This window comes from Cupressus sempervirens, chromosome 4 (assembly GCF_028749045.1).
Source record: "Cupressus sempervirens isolate cs-2001-9-10 chromosome 4, ASM2874904v1, whole genome shotgun sequence".
Taxonomy (NCBI): Eukaryota; Viridiplantae; Streptophyta; class Pinopsida; order Cupressales; family Cupressaceae; genus Cupressus; species Cupressus sempervirens.
The window spans coordinates 538,352,417-538,376,331 of NC_143121.1; the positions used below are offsets into that span (position 1 = coordinate 538,352,417).

Below are 23,915 nucleotides of genomic sequence, written 5' to 3' on the forward strand. Positions count from 1 at the left end.
CATACATTAAATTTTAGACTTCAAGAAGTAGAGGATGATGAATTACCTCCGCTAGAAACAAAAAAATTGAGGAGAGTCCTATTCCTTGTATCTGTCCATCCATCCATCATAATGGTACATCCCCGTTGGCTCCAAATCTTTCAATGGTTCTCCAACTCAAGTTTCATCTCCTCAACCATTTCTAGTAAGAGGCTCAACTCATCTTCAGTAGGGGCTTTAAATCCCACACCACAGATGGAAATTACATCAATCATCCCCTGCCAATAAGGAGTCCTGTTACATTTATAAAAACATTTTAATTAACATATTTCAACATCAAGTTAAAATTATAAAATTTTATTTTAAAAATCAATTTTAAAACTTAAAATGTAAAAAAATCAAATATAAATGAAGCTGAAGTACCTGGCTGCTATAAATGGAATGTTGTGGAAATACCAAAATGCAAATTGCTCTTCTTCCAACTTCATGTATCTCTCTATTCCAGACCAAGCTCACAAGTGAGGGTTGTGCACTAAAAGTGGAACGTGGTACAAAAAAATGGTCCAATCTAGATTTTCTGACTCTAGGACCAAAGGTAATGCTAGTACTACTAGTAGGGGCAGTGCCACTAGCAGTGCAAGGAATAGATGTAGAAGAAGTACGACTAGCAGAAGCACTAGGACGGTAAGGGAGAAGGGAAGCACCTTCTCCAACACAACCTATTGAACCTAGGGGTATAAAACTAGATACAAAAGCAGTGCTAGATGAGCGTGGAAGGGAATTGGAACCAATCTGAGTTAACTCTGCTAATTGTTTTTGTTTTAATTCTTTTTCTTGTTCATATTTTTCTAAGGCAAGATAAAAAAACGTTTAGCCTTAGGAGTTGCACTTTTGGAAGGCTCAACATCATGACCACGCATGCCAGCAATATGGTATTTCAATCTATTTATCCCCCCAATATTAATGACTTTACAAAATAGGCATTTTGTTTGAGTTCTACCTCTACCCGAAAATTCTATGGTGTACTTCCAGCACTCATCTTTTTTATTGCCTTTAGGGAGCTTGGGTATTTTAGCTGAAGGAGCCATTATGAGTAAGGAAAATGTCAATGTTGCTGCAATAAGACACTTTAGACCAAATATTACTATTTAAGCATTGTATTTTATGAAGATCTAAAGTAAAACAAAACCCATAAACATACAAAAAAAATTTATTCAACAAATTCATAAGCATAGAGAAAAAAACCATCAAAATCCAAAAAATCAACTCTTATCTCTTTGAAATGAGTTGAGAAGTGTTGAGAAGAGCTCCTATAAATTCCTTGATGCTCTAAATGCAAGCGTGTAGTTGCTCCAATGTCACAAATGCAAGCTTTTCTTCTCTTCCTTTTGGCTGGTTGCAAAACAATGACACTCTATTTCTCTTCTCTCTCTCTCTCTCTCACACACACACACACACACACACACACACACACACAATAGAGTGTTATGAAAGCCCTTTTATGGTCTTGAGGATAGATAAGAACCAAAAAAATATTAAAAAAAATGCATTTTAAATTTTTTTTACTTATCCGAACTTTGATTGTTGCGGTCGGGTCAAGCCAGTTGTGACCATGAGTCACGCCTTGACTCGTGAGTCATGCGAGTCAGGTGAGTCACCTTCTCTGACTTGCCAAGCCTGGGTCATGGGTCATTTTGACTCGGTAAGCCATGCCTGACTCGCTGACCCGGGAGACTGCCCAAGTCGCGGTGAATGTCGTTACTCTGCTATAAAGTTCATTGTCCCTCTTCCATATTCCATTTCCATCTCTCTATATGCATTCATGCCTTAATGAGAAAATACATGTTTCTGCATCTTTCCATGCTTTGGACTTCATCCTCCATTCGCACTTACATGTAAAAGCTCATCCTTCCTCCGCCTTTGCATTCCATCTCATCCTTCATCCCTTGTTACATGTTGCACTTACATGTACTCATTTTTCATGCAATAAACATCTTGAAAATCCTAAGGCACGTTTGAAAATCAGCAATCTTCATTTGCGCGCATTTCCATGCATTCCACCTTCACACATTTTCATTTCGTTTCATTCCATCTTCCATTTTCCATTTTCATAACACTTCATCCCACATTCCGTTCACATTTCATCTTCATTCACTACATATGCATACGATTTCTTGTTGAGATCATTTCATCCAATCTATAAAGTCTCCAATCCATTTCCGAACCTTTGTTGCTGATCTCAAATCAACTTATATGGCAATTCCTTTTGATGATGGGTTTATGTTATGGGATTTTTGTATTGTAGCGCAAGCACAAGAGATGGCTTCATCATCAAAATCCAAAAGAAAGATGAAATATCAATACGATAAAGAGTTGGCTCATGCAACTCCATCAACAATCGTATCTGTTCTTGATAATGCAATGGACACAGTGATCGGTCATGTAGACTTAGCTGATTTTCTGTGGAAAGTTGAAATTCCTATTGGCTACGAGATGAAGTGCATCAAAAGAAGTAACATTCACTTGGTGTTTGGATTTCTTATGGTAGCCATAGAACATGATTTTGTCCTTGAGTGTGCAAGACGCTTTAGTCCAAAATCGAATACTATCAAGGACGTTGACGACAATGTTGTAATTAGCCTTGCTCCAAAGGTCATTGAGCAAATCTTCAAGGTACCACATAAAATAGAGTGTGTAGATATAACCAAGGAATCATCTTTGGCATGCTGGAATGAGAAGAAAGGTGATTCTTTGAAATATGTCAAGCAATACTGGTTAGACAATAAAAGGAACAACTTCTCAAGATGGCCAAAGACTGTTCTTCAGTCTAATTTCAAACAAGAGTACAAAGACCTCAAATCATAAATGTATGTATAAATCTAAAGATGAAGATCCAAGAAAGTTTGAAACGTATGTTTATCAGTGATTCAGTATCACTATCAATATGTATACAGTGTAAATAAAATATAAAAACAAGGCTCCAGCTCATGCCTCATCATCCTCATCATCATGCTTTAGCTCTGCTGTAGCCTCAACCTCAGCCTTTGAGTATCCAGTTTGCCTATGAGAAAGGCGTCTAAGGTAGGTCCTAGAGGACCGTTGAGCCATGTCCCCTGCATGGGCAATGGGCTCATGAACAACGTCGCTAGGGCCTGCGTCTGTGCGTCTACCAATGCTTGAACGTGCTCTAGCTGCCTCATCTACCATGGCCATAGCCTCGGCCTCTACATCCACTTGGTCAATCCATGCATGGTCTTCCTCAGTGAAGACTGGTTCCATGGTCTCTGTAATCCACTCTGATTCTGGATCAATCTCCTCCAAAATGATCGGAGAGGAGTCAGCGCCCAAAATCTATTTGATCCTAAGACGAAGGTTGTAATGAACGAAGACAAGATCATTTCAACCTCTACACTGTCAACTTGTTTCTCCTCTTCGACTGGATGTGCTCGAACATGGACCAACTGCGCTCACATCCAAAAGCGCTGCTCGGCTGACTCAGAATACAGATGGCAATTTTTTGAAGGTTTGGGGTTGTGGCCCCAAACATTTGCCACCATCTATCTGAAATAAGGAAAAACAAAAACAATTAGTCTCATTTACAAATTACAACTCTAAAATTAATGCATTATATAATCAACTTTAAGTTTAGAATCTAGATTCATGAACATTGAATATATTATTTAATTTTTACCTGGTTGTAGTGTTGTTTGAGCATTTATGGCCATCTTGCCAGAGAAATGTGGCCCCTTTTTATTGTTGAACTGGTCTAGCTCAACAATTGCAGCAGTGCTATTTTCATTGCTACTCAACCTTCGAATCATTGTGTATAAGCCAGTGAGAACCTCCGCATCCGCCTTGAACTCAGAACGGGAACGAAATGCCGGATTCAGATAGTAAGCTACTGCATGGATAGGTCGATGGAGTTGATTCTGCCATCTCCTATCGATGATGTCCCAAATACGGCCATACCTCTCCTGCACTCCTGCATATTGGGCTTTGATGGCCTCCTTGGCCCTATCCATGCCCTCATAAATGTAGCCCATAGAGGGCTTCTCCCCATCAGTAGTTCGTAGCAAAGCTACAAGGGGCTCAGTGACCTACATATAAAGCAAAACGAAAAATTTGAGTCAAAACCTAAATATAAAATCATATAACTTAAAGTAAAAGTAAAACACTAAATGTTAAATTGCAATAAATTTACCATAAGGATTTCTCTAGCGGGTTTCCAAAAACCATCCTCATCAAATATGCAATCCGCCACAGCTAACCCTACAGTGGTCGTAGCATAGGAAGAGCAAATCCACTCCTGCCCAACAAACATGCTCCTCAATCCATCCCTTGATGTCAACAAGGACTGCAAGGTGATGAAATTCGAGGCAAACCTCGTGATACCTGGGCGAGCTAACTCCTTGCCTCTTGTGTACTTCCTTATTGTGCTAAGGACAAATGAATGATTATAAATATACTTGCATATGTTTTTTGCCCTTTTCACACATGACTTGGCAAACTCAAGTTTGCCAATTTCCTCCAACATGAGGTCAATGCAGTGTGCCGCACAAGGGGACCAAAATATGGTGGGGTGCCTCTCCATCAAAAGTTTACCTACAACAATTTTAAGTCAATTAGAAATTCAAATAAATTTATTTTCAAAATTTGAAAAGTTAAAAGTTTACCTGTAGCAACATAACTTGCTGCATTATCCGTCACCACCTGGATCACATTTTGTTCCCCCACCTCTGCATGACTTCCTCAATAGCCTCACACCTCGTTTAAGGGGACCAAAATATGGTGGGGTGCCTCTCCATCAAAAGTTTACCTACAACAATTTTAAGTCAATTAGAAATTCAAATAAATTTATTTTCAAAACTTGAAAAGTTAAAAGTTTACCTGCAGCAACATAACTTGCTGCATTATCCGTCACCACCTGGATCACATTTTGTTCCCCCACCTCTGCTATGACTTCCTCAATAACCTCACATAAGTATGTAGCATTTTTTACATGTGCAGAAGCATCAATGGATTTGATGAACATGGTATATCCTACAAGTAACAAAACAACGAATTATAATATTAAATGGATCATCAACAAATTAACATTCAACAAATCAAAATTTACAATTATGTACGTAGGAAAGTAGAATGATCAATCACCTCCACAAGATACAAGAAAATTGAGGAGTGTTCTATTCCTCCTATCTGTCCAACCATCAGTCATGATGGTGCAACCCTTTGCAATCCACTCCTTTCGGTTCTCCTTGAGGTCAACCCTTATGTCCTCTACAATTTCATCCAAGAGGTATCCACTCAACTTAGCCTCAATTGGGGCTTTAAACCCCGGACCACAAATAGCAACTGCATCTATCATATTTTGCCAATATGGAGCCCTATCACAAATAAAATTTTAGCTGTCAAAGACTCAAATTATAAAACAAGTAGATATAATTAAAGTTTTACTTTTACTTTTAATTTTAACTTTAAAGAAAACAAAGAAAAAAGAATCAATTACCTGGCTGCAATAAATGAAATGTTGCAAAAGTACCAAAATTTGCATATCTTCTTTCTGACAGCATCATGAATCTCCTTGTTCAAACCCATGCCCTCAAGTGTGGGTTGGGAACTAGGAGTAGTGCGGGGCACAAAGTAACTATCCATTTTGTTTTTCCGCACTCTAGGTTGCAATAGGTTGGTGTGGGACTCTATCTCAGTATGTGACCGACTAGCACTAGCACTAGCACGAGCAAAAGAACTAGGATAAAAAGAAGGTCTAGAAGAACCCTCTCCAACACAACCTACGGATGTGGAAGTTGATGCAGATGCAGATGCAGATGTGGATGCGGCTGCGGATGCGAGAACATGGGAGCCAATACCCCTTAACCCTTAAACTTGCATTTTCTTATTTGCTTTGTTTTTTTCAATTTTTTCTAATGCCATTAAGCAAGTGCGTTTTGCCTCAGGAATTTGGTGAGTGCAAACTGTAACATCGTGTCCAGGTATATTAGCAATGTGGAATTTCAATCTATAAATACCCTCGGAAGTTATTTTTTCTTTACAAAACATACATTTTGTTTGATATTTGGTCCTTCCAAGAAACTCTTCGTTATATTTCCAACATTCATCTTTTTTACCCATTGCGAATTTGCGAAAAATGAGAACAAAGGCTGCTGCAATAATTTTTTTAATGTTAAATATCAAAGTTTGAAGCTAATAAAAACTACAAAACAACAAACCCTAGTTTGCAACTTAGTAAAAATAAAGAACATTCAAGATTTACACTAAAAATCTTGAAAACTATAGAAATTTAACAAAAAATGCATAATACACTAAAAATTTAACAAAAAATGCATAATACACTAACATGCAAGAAAAAAAGAGCACATACTTCTTGCAAATGAGTTGAGGAGTGTTAATATTGGCTACTTAATGCTCCCAATGCAATTGATGGGCTCCCCAAATGGCCTGCTGATCTCTTTGGTGCTCTTCCTTCTTGCCGGTTAGAAACCTATGGCTTTTCTTTTCTCTTCTTCTCTCTCACTTTTCCTCTCTTCTACTCATGCTTAACAAATAGAAGGCCCTTTAGGGTTATAACAAAGAGAATAGGTCAAAAAGAAAGTTAAAAAAACAAGTTATTTTAAAAAAATTTTCAACTCCATACTTCACATGCCGTGGCTGATTTCTTGGCGATTTTTTGAGCCGATTCATGCGATTTTTGCATGAATTGCCGATATCGGCGATTCATGCGATTCACCCAGGGAAAATCGGCTATGGCAATTTTCGATTAAAAAAAATAGCCTAGGGTGAATCTGATCGGTGAATCGCCGATTCACACGATTTTTAGGCGATTCTCGTTACGATGGGTCCTTCAACCAAGGGAGATCGTCTTCAGATTTTTGTTTGGGATTACTATGACCAAATCACTCTGGCTAATAGTAAATTTCATTATAGAAGAGTCCAAGATGCCTTCTTTGGGCATTTCTAGTGCTTATTCGATAAACAGTTATCCATCAAGAGGGTATCTGATGCAGCATGGGAAAAGGTGAATTGATATGGTTGTATTTTCATTTAGTTTTCGACTTTTACATACTTGAGAGTTGGGTATTTTAAAGGTGAACCGTATACCTTACCGAGGTATGCTACAGATAGAATAATCTCGATGGAGTTAGCTAGACAACTCATAGACGTGTAGAGTAGTTAGCATGCTATGCATAGGCCTAGTTTTGGTATTACTTCAGCCAAACTCTTGGCGATTCGTAACTATTAAATGAATTCTACATCTAAAGCTTTGGCCCTCCTGGCAGGAAGTCACAGCTAGAGATTACAGGAAAAGATGGTGCCTCATCTTCTAATGCTAAAGGTTCCCTTAATTCAAATTGAAGGTTGGAAAAGGCTCTAAGTCATCTCAAATTTTTGAACCAGTTCAAGAATCAGAGGAAGAATCAGAAGAAGAACTGGTGATAGAATCAGATAAAGAAGATAAAGATGAAGAAGGGGAAGTCATAATCATATCTCCCCTAAGGCCTGCACAAACTTGTGCACCGTCCATACATGAAGCACCTTTTTTGGATTAGGTAGATGACGGTATGGGTTTATTCTCCACTTTTTTCATTCCTATGCTAGTCTTGTAAGTCAATACAATGACTCTTCCTATTTCTTCTGCTGCTCCTCTAATTCCTGCAAATGACAATATGAGCATTTGACAAATGTGTTTGAGAATTTTCCAACTCTTACAAGTGATAAAGTTTCCCAACTTGATAAATCTTTGACGGGTTTTGAGCTTTTAATGACAGAGTCCTCTTAACATGCTCCTATGCCTTCAGCTGTGCAGACTGAATCTTGCTCAGTCACAATGGAAATACAATCTAGATCAATGTCAATGGTCTCCACTGTACCTGCTTCTGCAGATGAAAGTTTCATCTTGCCTGCATGGTTGAGAAAAATAACAAAAAAAAGAAGGAAAGTGGTTGTACTTATGGATAATCTTCCTATCAAGAAGACCGAATCCAAATCTTTGAAAGATAAGATTGTTTCAAGGATTTTGGTTGATTTAGATAAAACCAAATTTGTTGAAGTTGCTGAGCCCTTGGTGGATAAACCTGTTGAGGAACTTACTTGTTCTGATTACAAGTTAACTAAGGTTGAAGAGAAAAAGAGTCACATTTGAGTTGTTTACAAGATGCTCAAGATGCATTGGCTAATGTATCAAAGAGCAATCATGAGCTATGGGAGAAGAAAATCCAACTGAAACAAGAGGTTTCTTGCTTGAACGAGGTCATTCGGCAACAATCTTCTCAGTGTTGTTATGTCGAAGGCATCCGAGGAAATAAAGCTGATTGAAGCCGCTAGGTTTTGGATAGGAGAAATCATCTCTGAATGAGTTCAAGCTATCATAGAGACATTTGCAGTTCTTAGGCGCGTCAAAGAGATGAATAAAATGGAGCAAAACTTGATCTCTTCTTTAACTCAAGAAGTAGATAATTTGAAGGAAATCCTCAATGATTGGGATGAAATAACAAGATTTGATCTAAATGCCTTGGTCTCATGTGACATTATTCCATCATGTGAAATGTTTTTCAAATTTCAGGGACTTGACTACAAAGGGGAAACATTGAGAAAGCTGATTACAAAATTGCAGGCAGCCCTTGGAAATTGTCAAGCAGTTGAAATAGGTGTTACTTGTGATTTGAAACAAATGGGATGCCAGGTTATTGATGAAACTGGTAATCTCATTGCAGTTGAAAGGGTAAGCTTGGAATATACAATCAGGATCAATGCTGATGTAGATTCTGAAGACTTTGGTTTGCACACAATGAACAAGTTTGTCTTGTATAAATTCTCGACAAAACATTGGTTGGATTCTTTGGCAACAAATTCCAAGGTTGTACAATCAGCGAATGTAGATGCAGTGAGGATCAAAGCCATATCAAATACAATGGAATTTGTTGAACTTCTCGTAGTGCGTGATATCATCGTCAAATTCAAGACACTGAGAAACAATCTATAAGATTGTTGTTTTTGTTTTTATTTCTGTTTGTAGGTCTAAGAGAATGCATTGCATGAAAAGATGTAAGTACATGTAATGCGAGTTACATGTGCATGAACAGATGTAATGCGAGTTCATGTGCAGTTGTATGTAACCCTATATTTTCTCTTTTAGTTAGATTAAGTCAAAGTTGGTTGAGTTGCTTCCACTTTTTCCTCCACCTTTTTCTCAACTCCTGTGCCGATATAAAAGAGTGTCCCCTCATTGTAAAAATCATCTTTATCTTTATGCAAGAGAGCTTTGGAGAAATTGTGCCAGCAAAACTTTGTTTGTGTAAGTACTATTTTGAGAGAAAGTGAATACAAAGGAGCATTTGAGACTTAACTTTGATTTAATGAGATTGTTACTTGTGTGAGTTATGAGCTTTGTCTATAATTCATCTAAGTTATCGTTGATTCATGTTATCTTATGTTCTAGGTAATTGTATCTTATGAATTGAATGTAAAAAGAGTTAAGAAGCAATTGGAGCCGAAGCTTTGACTAGGAACAATTGTGAAAATATATAGCTAGAAGTTTTGTCTGAAGCTTATACTTTTTTCTTAATTTGCAAAATAGTTTAAGTTATTCTTACTTTTAGGAGTCTTTGTGCCCTAACTGTAAAGCTTTTTCATATAGAAGTACGACTCAACTTAGAGTCAAATCGGAACATTTTCAGCTAGCCTTTGAGTTAGTGAAGGTTTATCAATATCTTGTTTCCAGCTCTTCATAAAAGTGTAGTTATAGATTCACCCTGCCCATTACTCGCCCCACGAGTAAGTGGATTCTTTGTTGAAAGATAAGAAGAAAGGATATTGGTAACAACCATTTTATAAAAAAATCTTGACTTCTGGCTTACCTTGAGTTGATCCAAGGAATGGTGAAAAGGGGGAGCTTTCCCTTTAAGGTAGGAGAGACTCTGTTTCACACGTTGTGGTTGGTCATCCTATTCTGTGACTGGATTTTTACCCAAAACTGTTGGTTGCAAAATATCCACCCAACAGGTATCGCCGATAGTGATATCTTTGAAAAAGGATACCACTCAAATAAGTATGTGTGGACCCTCGATGCTTGAATGCAGTGATGATTAAGGATCCGTTCTTGATACTGTTCATCGATAGTATTTTGGAAGTTGTGGGGTATGAAATCTATTCATTCATGGATGGGTTTTTTGGATACAACCATATATCCATTGCAGAAGAAGATAGGCTCAAAACAACTTTCATAGTAGAAGATGGGGTATACGCCTACAATAGTATGCCGTTCCGTCTATGCATCGCTTTGGCAATGTTTTAAAGAATTATCTTGCACATCTTCGACAAGATGTCATTCAGGAACTTCAAGGCATTTTTAGATGATTGGTGAATTTTCAATGCGGAGGACAAGCATCTGACCACACTCAGAGAATACATGGAAAGATGTAGACAAGCAAGACTGGTACTAAACCCGAAGAAGTGCAGATGGTACCACAAGGGAAACTATTGGGGCACATCGTATGCAAAGCAGGATTAAAGACGGATCCTGACAAAGTTCGGATAATCCTAGAAATGCCACCTTCAGTAGATGTGATTGAGGTAAAATCATTCCTGGGACACAGGATACTATTGAAGGTTCATTAAGAACTTTGCGGAAATATCTTACCCGCTCAACAACTTAACTTGCAAGGGAGAACCCTACAATTGGGATACAAAATAGAATGAAGCCTTTGACGGATTGAAAATCCAATTAGCCACATCACCTATCCTAGCCTATCCGAATTGGGACAAGGAGTTCCATGTAAATATCAACGCATCAAACTACGCAATTGGAGCAATGTTGGCACAGACAGGCGATCACGGATTGGACCATTCGGTGTACTTTGTAAGTAGACTATTGTCTAAAGCAGAAAAAAATTATAGTACAACAGAGCGGGAGACTCGTGGAATGGTGTACATCGTGCCAAAGTTTAGACACTCTACTAGTAGCTCCATTCGTATTTTATGTAGATCATCAAGCCCTGCTATGTGTCGTGAACAAACTAATCATCCTAGGCTGGATAAGTAGATGACTACTATTGTTGTAGCAGTTTACATTTAAAATTATGGTATGACCTGGGAAAAGCCATGTAAGCGCAGATCATTTATCAAGGATCAAATTAGGAGAACCTTTGGAGGGAGTCAACGATGATTTTTCCAACATAACTATTTCAGATTATCGTACTACCATCCTGGTACGCGAGTATCGCGGAATATCTTTCGATGGGACAATTTCTTGGGGAAATGCTGTCGAGCGAGAGGAGTAAACTGGTGCTGAGAAGTCGAACATTCCAATTGATTAACGGGTTGCTGTATAATATGGGACTCAATCAGATTTTATGACGATGTGTTCTAGAGGAAGAAATACCAAAGGTATTGAAGGAAGCACACAAAGAACCTGCAGGACATATGGGGCTAGATACAACTGCACAAAAGACACTTCTGGCAGGGTTATGGTGGCCAACCATGCACAATGACATTAAGGAGTGGGTCATTGCGTGTGATACATGTCAGAGAGCCGAGAAACCATTGAAGAGGGATTTCATACCTTTGAACCCTTCACATGCATAGGAACTTTTTGAATGTCGAGGGTTGGACTTTGTCAGACCCCTCAAGGTGAGTAAAACACGGAGATGTAGGTTCATTGTTGTAGCAACGAAGTACCTTACCAAGTGGGTAGAGGTGCGGGCCCTACCAGACACCTTTGCAGTAAGCACGACAAGATTCATCTATGAACAAATCATCACAAGGTATGGGATACAACTGACAAGCAATTGTGGGGGACATTTTGTCACTCACGTCATCTATTTATTGACCACGAAATTCAAAATATACCATTCTCTATTGGGCTCGTACTATCGTAGAGAAAACAAACAAGCACAAGCCACAAACAAAATCTTAGTTGTAGTAATCTACAAGTCTTATGCAGTTGAAGGTGAGGATTGGGAGGAAAAGCTGTCAATGACATTATGGGCATACTGTACCTCATACAAAGTCACCATAGGACCCTTTGTTCGAACAAATGTATGGTCAAGAAGCCATAGTACCAACAGAGTTCATGGTACCAAGTTTGTGAATAGCGATCGAAAACAAGTTGGGAGATATGGAAAGTCTCAAGGAAAGATTGCACAACCTGAATAAACTTGACGAACGACGATTACAAGCACAATGGGCTACCGAAGTTTCATAGTGAAGACACAAGGTCTGGCACAACAAGCACTGAAACTAAACAAATTCTAGCTAGGTCAATTAGTTTTAAAATATAATGGGAGCAATGAGATCAAATTGGGAAAATTCAAGGTGAAACAGGTCGGACCATATAAAATTCGTGAAGTGGGCAATAATGGAGGAATAAAGCTATGAACATTGGGCGGAAAGGAGGTGACAGATGTAGTCAATGAGTCGAAATTAAAAATATATCATGAAAGGAATAAGGTCTCGAGAGAGAATAAGACCCAGACAAACAAATCAGAAGCAGTATAAAATATAATAATGATAAATAGTAGATAATAGTAATATTTGTATATATATAAAATAATAATAATAATAATAAGAGAAAATGTATACCAAAAACAAAGTGAGAGCAAAGAAGGCCCACATTAAAGTTACTCCAGATTAAAGAGAGCACCTTAGCAGACACTGAACAAACTTATAAGCAAAGTACAAGTAAAGGTAAGTACCTTACAACCAATTGAGAAGTAGAGTTGGAGAAAATAGAGTCGTGTGGACGTGAAAGACAAATTATGAGAAGTAGAGCAAGCCGTATGTCCTTGACAAACAACTATATGACCATCTGAGATAGGTTATAGGGTTACCGTATGGTCAACGTCAAGTAAAATTAACCCACTGTATGGCCGTACGACCTAGAAAGAGATAAAAAGCAAATCTGCATACTGTATGACCCCAGAAAGAGATAAGGAGCAAAGGCACATATTGTATGGCCAATGTAAGGAGCAGTAAGGATAGGCATTGTAACTGTATAGATCCCCATCATTGTACGGTTTGGGGGGAAAAGATCACTGTAGCTGCTACTACATACAAACTTTACATCATAGGCAAAGGAGTTATACTTATGGACTTTGCAGAAGGAAAGGTTATATCGTATGTTATACGGACTTGGCAGAGTAGTGCGGGCCTGCACAAGTCACCGAACGACCATGCTGTGACAAAGATTAAATTATTGTACGACCGTATAGCACAATAAAAGTTAATCCCCAAAGGTTGTACAACCATACCTAGCACTGGTAAAAGACATCACTGGGCACATGAGCATAAGGAGATAACACCAAAACTCCATACGATTGGAGGGAACATGAGCACGCCTATCCTAGCCATACAAGAGCATTGAGGGTAGAATACATAGACTTGGAGCAATAGACACCATACAGTAGCAATAAACTTTAGTGTGGCTATCTCTTAGGAGTCCTACAGATGTTGAAGGATGGTAGAAGAGCCCCTCAGGATAAGTTGTACAGAGGAGTGTGAGCAATTGACCTAATTGTTTTCTATCCTCTTCACACAAAAAGACAAAAGAGGTAATATTTATGCATTCAGCTAGGAAGAGAGCATGGCAGTAGAAATTAGAAGAAGATTCAGCAAGCAACACAATGAACAAGAACATATAGGCTTTACCATTGGGAGTGCATATTGTAGGAAGTACAGGCAAAAAGAAGGCAAGGGCACAGCGGGTTGCAACTACACACCTCACACCTAGAATGTGACGTTCGAGGGTTTGAAAGGGTTAGAGTGTAGGAAGTGGTGATAGGAGACCTCGAATAACCATTTTGCGAAGGAAAGCATATAGAGGGCGCAGGTGGAATGGGCATTGTGGATGCCAGTGTTCTGCATTCGTGACTTCGAGGATTTTCTTTGCACCATGCTAGAAACCTATGACCAGTTCTCGCGAACAAGTTCATTTCCTTATTTGGGATAGAACCTTCTGATATCTTTTAGAGCAACTGATTTCATCAGGGTGTTCGACATACTTGGTCATGCGCAGGGAGGGAGGGAAATTAATAACAAGCCAAAGAAACTAAGTTGGGAAGTGAAGGCACAATCGGTAGAATTAGTATGTTGTAAACGACCTCAGGCAGAAAGCGAAGCCTTAATGGATACTTCGAATGGAAGAGGATTAAAGAAATCCGATGTAAAAGAAGGACATTGGCATTGTCAAATGGACCTGGTAAAAAGTAGACTCATTGGATCGAGTAGGGCATCAGATACCTCATTTCTACAGGTAACCATGATGAACGACATTATGAAGGGTAGAGTATATGACTGCGCATCTTTACTGGCTGAGTGCATGAATGAGTTCATGACACTGTAGCACAAAACATTTTATATGCCACACTACGCCATTAGTCTATTTCTTGACGCCATAGCATGGATGATACCTAATGATAGACTAGAGATCAAACCAGGTCCGGTAGAAATAGGGTAGCCTCCGATCATGCAGTGGAAGCACCTTGATACTCCAAGAGGGCAGAAGGCTATTAGATAGAAGAGGCTGCAACATGAGGTAGAGCTCAGAGCACAGGAACATTGATAGTGGAAGGCAAGACATATCCTTCGAATAAACTAACGACTCAAAGGAGGTGGAGGACGTCGAGGTAATCACAGCACCCACCATTATTATTTTCGAGGTCCCTTGCATCTACATTTCACTCTCACTTAGTCCCAACAGGTGTTCACATTTCGGGATTTAAATAGTTTAGGCAGCTTGTGATTATGACCCCAATCACCATAGCACCTAGACTAGCAGCGCGGCCAGCATTTGACCAGCATTAGCACCTCAAGGGGTTGCTGAGCCTCTGCTACAGCAGTAGCTCTACTAGATGATGAGGTAGAGACATAGGAGGGAGTGGAGTGTAGTCGGAATAAAGTATCTATTGTGTGTAGTACTTGGTAAAGCTAGTCAGGCTGGGTAGTTAGGAGGTGAGGGAATGTGTCGGTTCGTTTCGAACCAATTGACCCTTCTATAAGTACTTGGAATATTGTCAATGTACTCATATTGTTTTTCTTTGCTGCCTTGAGATCGGTATACCAGTCAATGGCTTTACCCCTTAGTGTGGCAGGGAAGGCTTTTAGCCACTCAGCTGGGTCATTTTCTCCATTGGCTTGCCATGTTGTTATGCATGCTTTATAGTTGTGGGTGGGGCCCTCTGAGCCAACCCCTGTGAACCTTGGCAATTTTTGTTTGTCTATTGCCATTATGTGGGGCCTTTTCCCTCCTGTTGGAACACTCCCTCTCGATGGAACACTCCCTCTCGATGGAACACTCCCTCCCGATGGCACTCTTCCTCCCAATGGAGCTTTTCCTCCCGATGGAATACTTTCTCTTGATGGAACTCTTTCTCCCGAAGGAACACTCCCTCCTGATGGAACACTACCTCCCGATGGAACACTTCCTTCTGAGGGAACACTCCCTCCCAATGGAATACCTCCTCCTAACTAGAAGTTCCCTCTCGACGAGGAGTCTGATTCCGATTCTTGATTCATAGAGATATGCTAATCATACAGAGTAACACAATTGAGATACACATAAGTAAAACATAGAATGAACCATTAATACCACAATACTAGTAGGCGAGGAAATGGTTTCTTTATTAATACCAAAAACAACATGAGTACATTGGTAATCTTCCTAGTACTTATAGAAGGGTCGGTTGGTTGGAAACCAATTGACGCATTCCCTCACCTCCTAACTACCCAACTTGACTAGCTTTAACAAGTACTAAACACAATAGTTACTTTCTTCCGACTACATGGAGGTACCTACACAGGCAGAACAAGAGGGAGTGATGGAAGTAGAAGCAACTGAGAGTTCGAGGACACCACAGGTCAGATTTGAGGTAGTAGGATTCGATGCAGTGGTCACCATAGATGATGCATTATTGGCCACTAGGGAAGATGTTGCAGCCGAGAACTTGAGTGAGCAGGAGCTGAGTGGGTACTTAGGTAGGAGATTTAGTATTAGATTGGAATTATCGACACTTGTCACTATTTCACCCATGAGAGAGTTACCTGAGGCAATAGATCTCCTAACCCTAGCAGAGGGTCATCCTACCATGGAACCACCACCACCCCCACCTTTGATAGGTAGCACGACTGAGAAGATGTTGGAAGTGATCGAAACAACAATGGCCACAAAACACACCACACCATTTGATCCTTCTACAACTATAGAGGAGGAGGATATCGAGACACACTTAGAAAATGTACTGACTCGAGGTAGACAAGTAGAAGTGTCGGCACAAAGATGCGCCTTAGAGTCGGTAGTATGGGAGCTAGAGCAGGTCTTGGCATTTATGAGAGTTGTTTGTCTAGTAGCCTTCTCCGCATGCTTCAAGGCTAGAGGATGGCCTAGCATAGAGACCCCAAAGATGCAGCTGGAGTGGAATACTCAGGAACCTATGGTGGAGAACAGAGTTGAGTAGCTCATGCGAGAGATATAATAGGTATATTGGGAGGCGTACTATGCTACGTGTAGGAGTGAGGCGGAGCAATTAGTAGTTGTAAGGGCTCGGGAGGAGACAACTACCAGACTGGTCACCCAGCAGGCAGCGTGGGAGGAGTAGGAAACACTCATTGCTGAGAAGGCAATAGTCGTATCTCAGTTGGGGGAGGCAAAGAAAGAATCAGATGCAAAGGAAGTGGAGCTATGAAGGATAGCCAACATGATAAAGAGAGCACTAGAACTTTAGATGCAAGCCAAATTGAATTCGGATGCTTGGATGCAATAGGTATATGAGTTGCGGGCACAACTGAACGAGCTGAGGGCACAAAAGACATCTACCACACTAGCTGGATCAGGGATGCAATCCTCTACTTCTTAGTTTGTTATGAGTCTTGATGTAATCAGTAGTTTGAGTCATATTTTGAATTTTGATGTATAAGTTGTCTCTATTTTGTCATTTAGAGATGAGTTTAATTTTTTTGGGGGGATGATGTTTTCGTTAAAAACTATATTGTAGCCGACAGGTTGAGTTGGTAACTGAAAGGTTGTGTGACGGTTGAGTTACGCCTTCAGGAAGTATATGTATATCGTGCGAATGGATTTATGGGTCATCATTGTAATTGGAATTGCATATCTGCTTATATGAATAAAGTATCTTTTTGTGTTACCATCTAATCTATTAATGCAATAAGTATCTGTTTATCCTGTATGGTAAACAAATATATACATTCAATCTATACATTCTTTGCACCAATTCCATACTTAATTCACCTTTTTGCACTTGTATATATACAAGCTTGAACATTGGAAACCCAACAAGGTTTGCCACATAAAGATAAACAATGTTTAGACAAAGTTGTCCACCATAAACACAAATTTTAATGCGGTCCACCCTAGGAAATGAAGGGGGAATCCAAATTCATCAAAATACATTGTTCATAAATGAATTCATCAAATTGCAATAATCACTATCATCCTTAAGGGTGAACCCAAATGAAGTATGTAGAAACTAGAAAGTAATAAAATACATTAGCGGGTCAGCCCAAAAAGACTCTTCAATGCACATGATGCTTTGCGAAGCACAATACCACATGACAAGACCTATTTCAATCCTTAAACTTTCCTCTAATGCATATCTGTACCAATAAGTTATAAATCAGTTTATCAAACTCTGCTGTGTTAGCTAGAGACCAACATAGACAACAGTATTGTGTTCAAAACAACATATCTTCTTTTGTGGAGGAAACCAACATAAGATTTTAAAAAACATTGCACAGATGTTAGAAACATGTCCACCACCAAATTGCGCAATTCGAGATGTGAAAGCGAAACATTTTTTGTAACCTATCTTGACTTCTTGACAGCCAACCTTTTTGTCAACAAACAACAGAACACTTCCACTAAAATTTTGTGAACTTGAAAATAAGATAGTGCAATAATCACAAAGCATACATTACAATACCAACATGGCATGCCATCAACTTCTTATGTGGTGTAACACAGAGCATTCTCCCATAAGGACTTCAAATTCTGTTACTTGCATATTCCAGCCTCCCATGCTTGCATCTTTCCGAATACACCTCCTATAGCCTTGTTATTGCCCCCATTCATTAGAGTAATCTTGTAAACTTATAGTACAATACTTCAAGTACTCTTTCAAGCATATCAAACTGCAGATACTCTTTCCTGCATATTAAACTTCAAATACTCTTTCCTTTATTTGACTTTAGATACTCATTCCTGCAAATCAGACTCAAATACTCTTTCTTACATATCAAACTTGAGATACTACTTTTAAACTACTTCTGCACTTCTCTACATCAGGTTTACATTAATGCACATAGCATGTTGACATCAATGACAACACTAAACACATAATGCTAACAATTAGTCATATGTGCCGCTGTAAGATGTATACACCATTTCTAGGTTGCTTAATTTGTGCTCTTGTTATTCTAGTTATTTTCTCAAATACAGGCACAAGAGAGACCTTTATTATTTTAGTGTTTTGATTTTTTTATTGATGATGTTCTCTTAACATTTTCCTTAAATTTCTTGATGGTATATATTGTGTGAAGCATCATTACAAAGCCTCTCAATGTTTGTTGTAGATTTGGTGTTTCATTGTAGTTGGTTATGTTATATTCAAACAATTTCTTACCCCAATTTGCATGTTATAAACTTGAACATTAATCTATGAGTTGCAATGAAGCAATGTGTCATATTGTTACAGTTAATGCACATTTGAGTTCTTATTTTCTTTCACATTTAGCTGGGTATAACATTATCTTCATTTGTGGTTAGATGATTATGTCCTCTTTCTTACATACTGTTTATTGGTCTCTTCTATTTCAGCTGCCAAAGCTCCTTCATATGGATGTGTTATACTATTTTCATAAACTCATTGATACAATGCTTGACTGGGGTTATGAAAAGGGTGTCACATTATTTGGATATGGATTTGATTTTCGACAAAGTAATAGGTAACCTTCATTAACTGGTCAAGTCTTGATGGTTGAGAAGCTTGTAGAATGTAATCATTGACAGGTCATACAATAAGAAAGAACTTTTTGAAGTTCTTAGATACAAAAATATGGTACTTCAATATTTTTCAATTATTATTCTATTTTTTATGTTTATAGATGGATACTATTTTTACTATTTTTTTCTGTAGTCCAAATATTAATGTTTGAGTTTTCTTCTCCTGAAGAATTGAAAAATCTATGGATGGCCTGAGAAAAAAACTTGAAACAGCGTACAAGGCTTCAGGGGGAAAGAAAGTGAACATAATTTCACATTCTATGGGTGGCTTGCTTGTCAAATGCTTCCTTTCATTACATCAAGATGTAAGTGTTTATTATTACATAAAGGTTTTATATCAACAGTGAGCTTTTTTTCCCCTTTTCTTGTATTCTTTGGACATCTTCATCTAAGATTGGCTTTAAATATGTTGTATAATTTTGCAGATATTTGAGAAATATGTTAACATGTGGATATCTATTGCGTCTCCCTTCCAAGGTAGACCTGTGATGTAATTGTTCGTAACAGGTGTTATTTACTATATGTCCATTTAGGAAAATATTCATAATATTTAAAGAAATTACACCTTTGTGTTTCATATGCTTGTTTGAAGTTTGCAACCATAGAACTTTTGTGTCATTAATGGAGCAGGGTAAATGCTTTTCCCCAAAATTGCCGTGCTTTGTGTTTCAATACTTGTTGAAACCATAGAACCTTTGTCTAATGTTTTGATCAGGGTAAATGCTCTTCTTCAAAATTACCAAGCTTGAGAAATGATTGATAATATTCTGTGCTTGTATTGCTTGCAGGTTGTCCAGGATTCATTAATGACTGCCTTTTGACTGGCATGCAATTTGTTTATGGGTTAGAGAGCTACTTTTTTATATCCCGATGGACCATGCATCAATTGGTACTGTTGATGTTTCAAACTAACTTAAATTCTTCTTCTTATATGTTTATAAACATGCAATTTGTTTCTATGGTTTCAAGGTTTCTGTTGTACTTTTATCTGATAAATATTTAATTTTTGATGTCGATGTCCTATGTAATCTAGTTATTGAATATAAATTAGAATTCGTACGCTAACAACTGTGTGGTAATTATTGAATCAATGTTTGACATCACACTCATGATCCATCATTAGATGAGGAAAAAACAATGATGGATAACTGACTATGACCCAAAACATTGATTCAAAATTTCTACAGTTTTTATTAGAAGTATTTTAATTTATCTTCATGGACTGGAAATATAATTGTTACTAATTTTTCCCACATGTCAAAACTCAGTCCTAAACAATGATTAGGTGAAAGTAAAAGTACACATTTTTATTGCATTCAGCTCATATTTACTGCCAAATCGTATTTCATTCAAAATAGAAGATTAGTATCAAAGTGTCCTTTGTATTATTCATCGTGATAGATACAACTGATATTTACAAAGCTGAAATGAAAAGCTGAAAGTAAAAGCCTCTCACACAAGTGGCTGTGACAGTAGCCCCTAAATCTATTGATACATATCCCTATTCTTTACAAGTGTATAACATGAAAGAAAAAGGAAGAGCATAGAATAAAAGAGGATCATAGGGGAACCAGTCATTGCCTGTAATGACTAGTCATGCTGCTTTGTTTTACTCTCGCTTGTCCGGTGCGTCAATCCACATTTCCTCCAAGTGTTTGAGCCTTGAATACATAAAAAAGATGTGTTAGATCCAATGGATCTAAACAATGATGGAAGCACCTTACCTCATAAATAATTTTATGCTACTATCATATCATACACTTGTATAAAGCAGAAACGTCTACCAAGAGAAGGAAAGGCAACCACAATCATATCAAAGTTTATTGTTAATATGTTTGTTTCCTGTGCAGCATCCTATCTTTGATAGGTACGTAGATATAACTGTACGCTCCCATGAAGGTTATTGAGCCTGGCATGCCTATTAGAGATAAGATCGAAGGAGCTAATCAAAAAGGTACAATAGAAGTATCAAAGGGGCGTATTTATTTATAAAGCCTTTTACAACAAAGTTATGCTACATCAAGTTCAATGTTAAATAAGGAAGACATCAAAGGGGGAAGGAGATCAATATGTATGTTACTGGAAATGGCAAAGACAAAATGATAATATGCATAAGCAACAAAAGGATTCAGCAAGGATTTTTGAAAAAAGGGAAGATTATATTTCAGGCAGAGATTATTTATCATTAGTAAGGCATTCAAAAGGGTGGTTGAAAATTCAGAAATCAGCAATGAAAGTGATCGTAGTTAGAGCAAATAAAAAGAACTGTTTGACTGTTAAGTAGCAAAATGAGACCAGTAAACTTAGAGAAGTTATAAAGCTGAAGTCTATTACAGTCAAGCAAAAAGAACATGGCATACGACCAGCAATGTATACCAATTGAAATCAGAATATAAAAATCTGTTGCAAATGATGGTATGTCAGATAAAATGTAAAGTGACACTTTTTACATCAACATTGTCCAGATTCAGTGTTGACAACTCAAACAAGTAAGGAGAAGCATACAACAAACATCAAAAGTATGATTTATACTTTTCTAAGTGGCAGTTCATGTTGCAATATTTATAGAAGTTGATTATTTAAAGTACATTACAGCTTGCGGATTGCTCCCGCATAGGCAATGTTCCAAACTGTTATTTGCAATTGCGCATTTTAATGTGTGTTGTATCTCAATATAAGTGCAATATGATGATATATGAGACAGGTATGAAGCTAAGTGAAGAAGGTAAAAGGCAAAGAGTTCAAAATGTGTCCTGGAAACAGTATTACTTCAAATACAAAAGATCTTGGCACTATTACTTGTAGTTTGAGAAGTTACAGAAACAAACAATGAAGCTGAATCAAATATGGTTGCTAACACTGGAGTGGAGATACAATACCAATAATCACTTTAAGAATAGCATAATAGAAGTAAGAGAGGCCATGTTGATTATGATGCAAACAAGCTCAACATTATCATCCTGAGATACTACAGGAAGAAGTTTTTTTTCCAGCAAAACAAATATCATTGAAACTACAAGAATGTCATCAAAATGAAATCGACATATTCAAGCTCAAAGTTCATAGCAGTTGACGTAAGGAAAAGCAAAGTTTTACATCTGCAAGAAAAACCCCATTCCAGTATGAACAATGTCTGCCTGCAGATTAGATTTCAAGCGAATCCATGAAATGGTTATTTCAATAAACAAGGTTTTGAGAAGAAATACAGTTACCCATGTATTAGTTGATAAAATATTTCAAGTTTTGAGCAAAAGTATAGAGACAAGCATTCAAACTTCTTAGAAGATGACTTCCCATTCACAATCGTGAGTTTGTGAATGTTGCATAGATAGTGCAAGTTCAAAAAATCCTTCAATTCAAATCAGCAGCTACAAGCACATACAAGCGGATACTTTGGGGGATAAAAAATGCACAGAGCACTGGATCTTCAATGACAGCTGAATGATGTGAGAAGAAAGGTGAAAAATGCAAAGAAATATCTGGACTTGAGCCACCAAAAGCTCTAAAAGGTTCCAGAAAACTCTTTTAATTTCCTTCCCATACAACATTCTATTCATGGGAGCCTCTGAAGTAGAGAGAAAATGCAAGAAAACGCACAACAGAGCTCCAATCTTTTTCAGCTCAAACCCTTATTTCCTTCCAGGCGGCAGCTCCAAATGAAAGGCAAAATAAAATTAAATGAAATATCTATTAGGGTTCGACTCTAATATTTTCTTAAGCCCATTCGTGGCATGAAGAAGGAAAAGGCTTCTTGCTTAAATGTTTTTTTTCCAACTACATATGTATCATGCATAGTAGCAAGGCAATTGTTTGCCTTTGTTTTATTTTATTTTATTTTCCATCCCCTCATACCCAGGCAGGTATGCTTTTTAAGCTTCCAAAAGCCTAAAGTGATGTATGCCATTTATTTGGCCATAACTGTTGTAAATCAATGCTAATATATAATGGTGCAATTATAAACCATTTTATGTTAATGTCGATAAAATATAATAGCTCATTAAATTAGATATCTAATCTGCATATTATTTAATATTAGTAAATTACGTACAATTCATAGTATTGAATACTTATTAAATTAATGTTATTAAGTGACTTATATTATTTAATAACATTAATCTAATTAGTATTTAATATTATTAATCATAATTTAGTTGAATGATTATTAAATATATTACAAAATAAATATTTAGTCATGTTTTTAGTCATTATGGAAATATAGTGGTAAAGGCTAATAGGCTAAAAGTGGAGATGGAGTCAAATCTGTTTGAGAACAAGTGGAGGGAATCTAGGAGATAGTTGAGTTCACTTATGAGTGTTCTTGACTTAGTTTGGAGGTTTTAGTGTGATTTTAAAGAGCTTTCTGTAATATCCCTCGCAATTTTGATTTTAATTTCCTGATTTCTAACTTGAGAATTTTGTTAAACACTTTGCACACAAGGGATATATTGTAGATCTAACTTCTGATTTCTTTCTAAATGTCAAACTTTAATAAATATGCTTGCAAAGAACTCCAAAACATCTAACAATGAAGATGCAAATGTTTTTGTATTTTTTTTTTTGAAACATAGAGCATTGACTATGAGAAAATATGCATCTACATCAATAAGACATTAGGGCAACAAATTCTGATGTAAAACTCTGATATAAAGCATATTACAAATGATTTCTAAATTCTTACACATGCCCTAAGATATTCAAATTTATCCTCCATTCAATACAAAATGAAATGGATAGGAACCTAGAAAGTGCTCAAGAAAATCTGAATTTTACTGTAGCGAGTTTTTGTAGCAGTGGCGACATTGTAGAAAATCATTGTAGCAGATCACTATATCGACGACATTGCAGTAGCGATAATGTAGAAAAGTTACTGTAGTAGCGTTATTGAAGCAGCGATACTGTAGCAATATCTGAC

General features: G+C 37.6%; 1 protein-coding gene and 1 long non-coding RNA gene across 6 annotated transcripts in view; one reads left to right on the plus strand and one right to left on the minus strand.

Annotated features, from left to right (window-relative positions):
- The window catches only part of LCAT3 (lecithin:cholesterol acyltransferase 3), a 189,902-nt gene that overhangs the window by 65,622 nt on the left and 100,365 nt on the right, over positions 1 to 23,915 (plus strand). For all 5 annotated transcript variants that reach the window (XR_016363911.1, XR_016363912.1, XR_016363913.1 and 2 more), the window contains exons 3-6: positions 18,818 to 18,945; positions 19,173 to 19,308; positions 19,429 to 19,480; positions 19,792 to 19,892. Coding sequence is in view for 1 of the 5 variants with exons in the window: in XM_089825842.1 (XP_089681968.1) it covers positions 18,818 to 18,945; positions 19,173 to 19,308; positions 19,429 to 19,480; positions 19,792 to 19,892 (417 nt within the window). In the remaining 4 variants the exon portion in view is untranslated. The remainder of the gene's footprint in view (positions 1 to 18,817; positions 18,946 to 19,172; positions 19,309 to 19,428; positions 19,481 to 19,791; positions 19,893 to 23,915) is intronic.
- Positions 19,877 to 23,915, minus strand: part of LOC149562316 (uncharacterized) — a 105,396-nt gene continuing 101,357 nt past the window's right edge. Inside the window, exon 3 of the long non-coding RNA XR_016363915.1 lies at positions 19,877 to 20,664. This is a non-coding gene — a long non-coding RNA (uncharacterized LOC149562316). The remainder of the gene's footprint in view (positions 20,665 to 23,915) is intronic.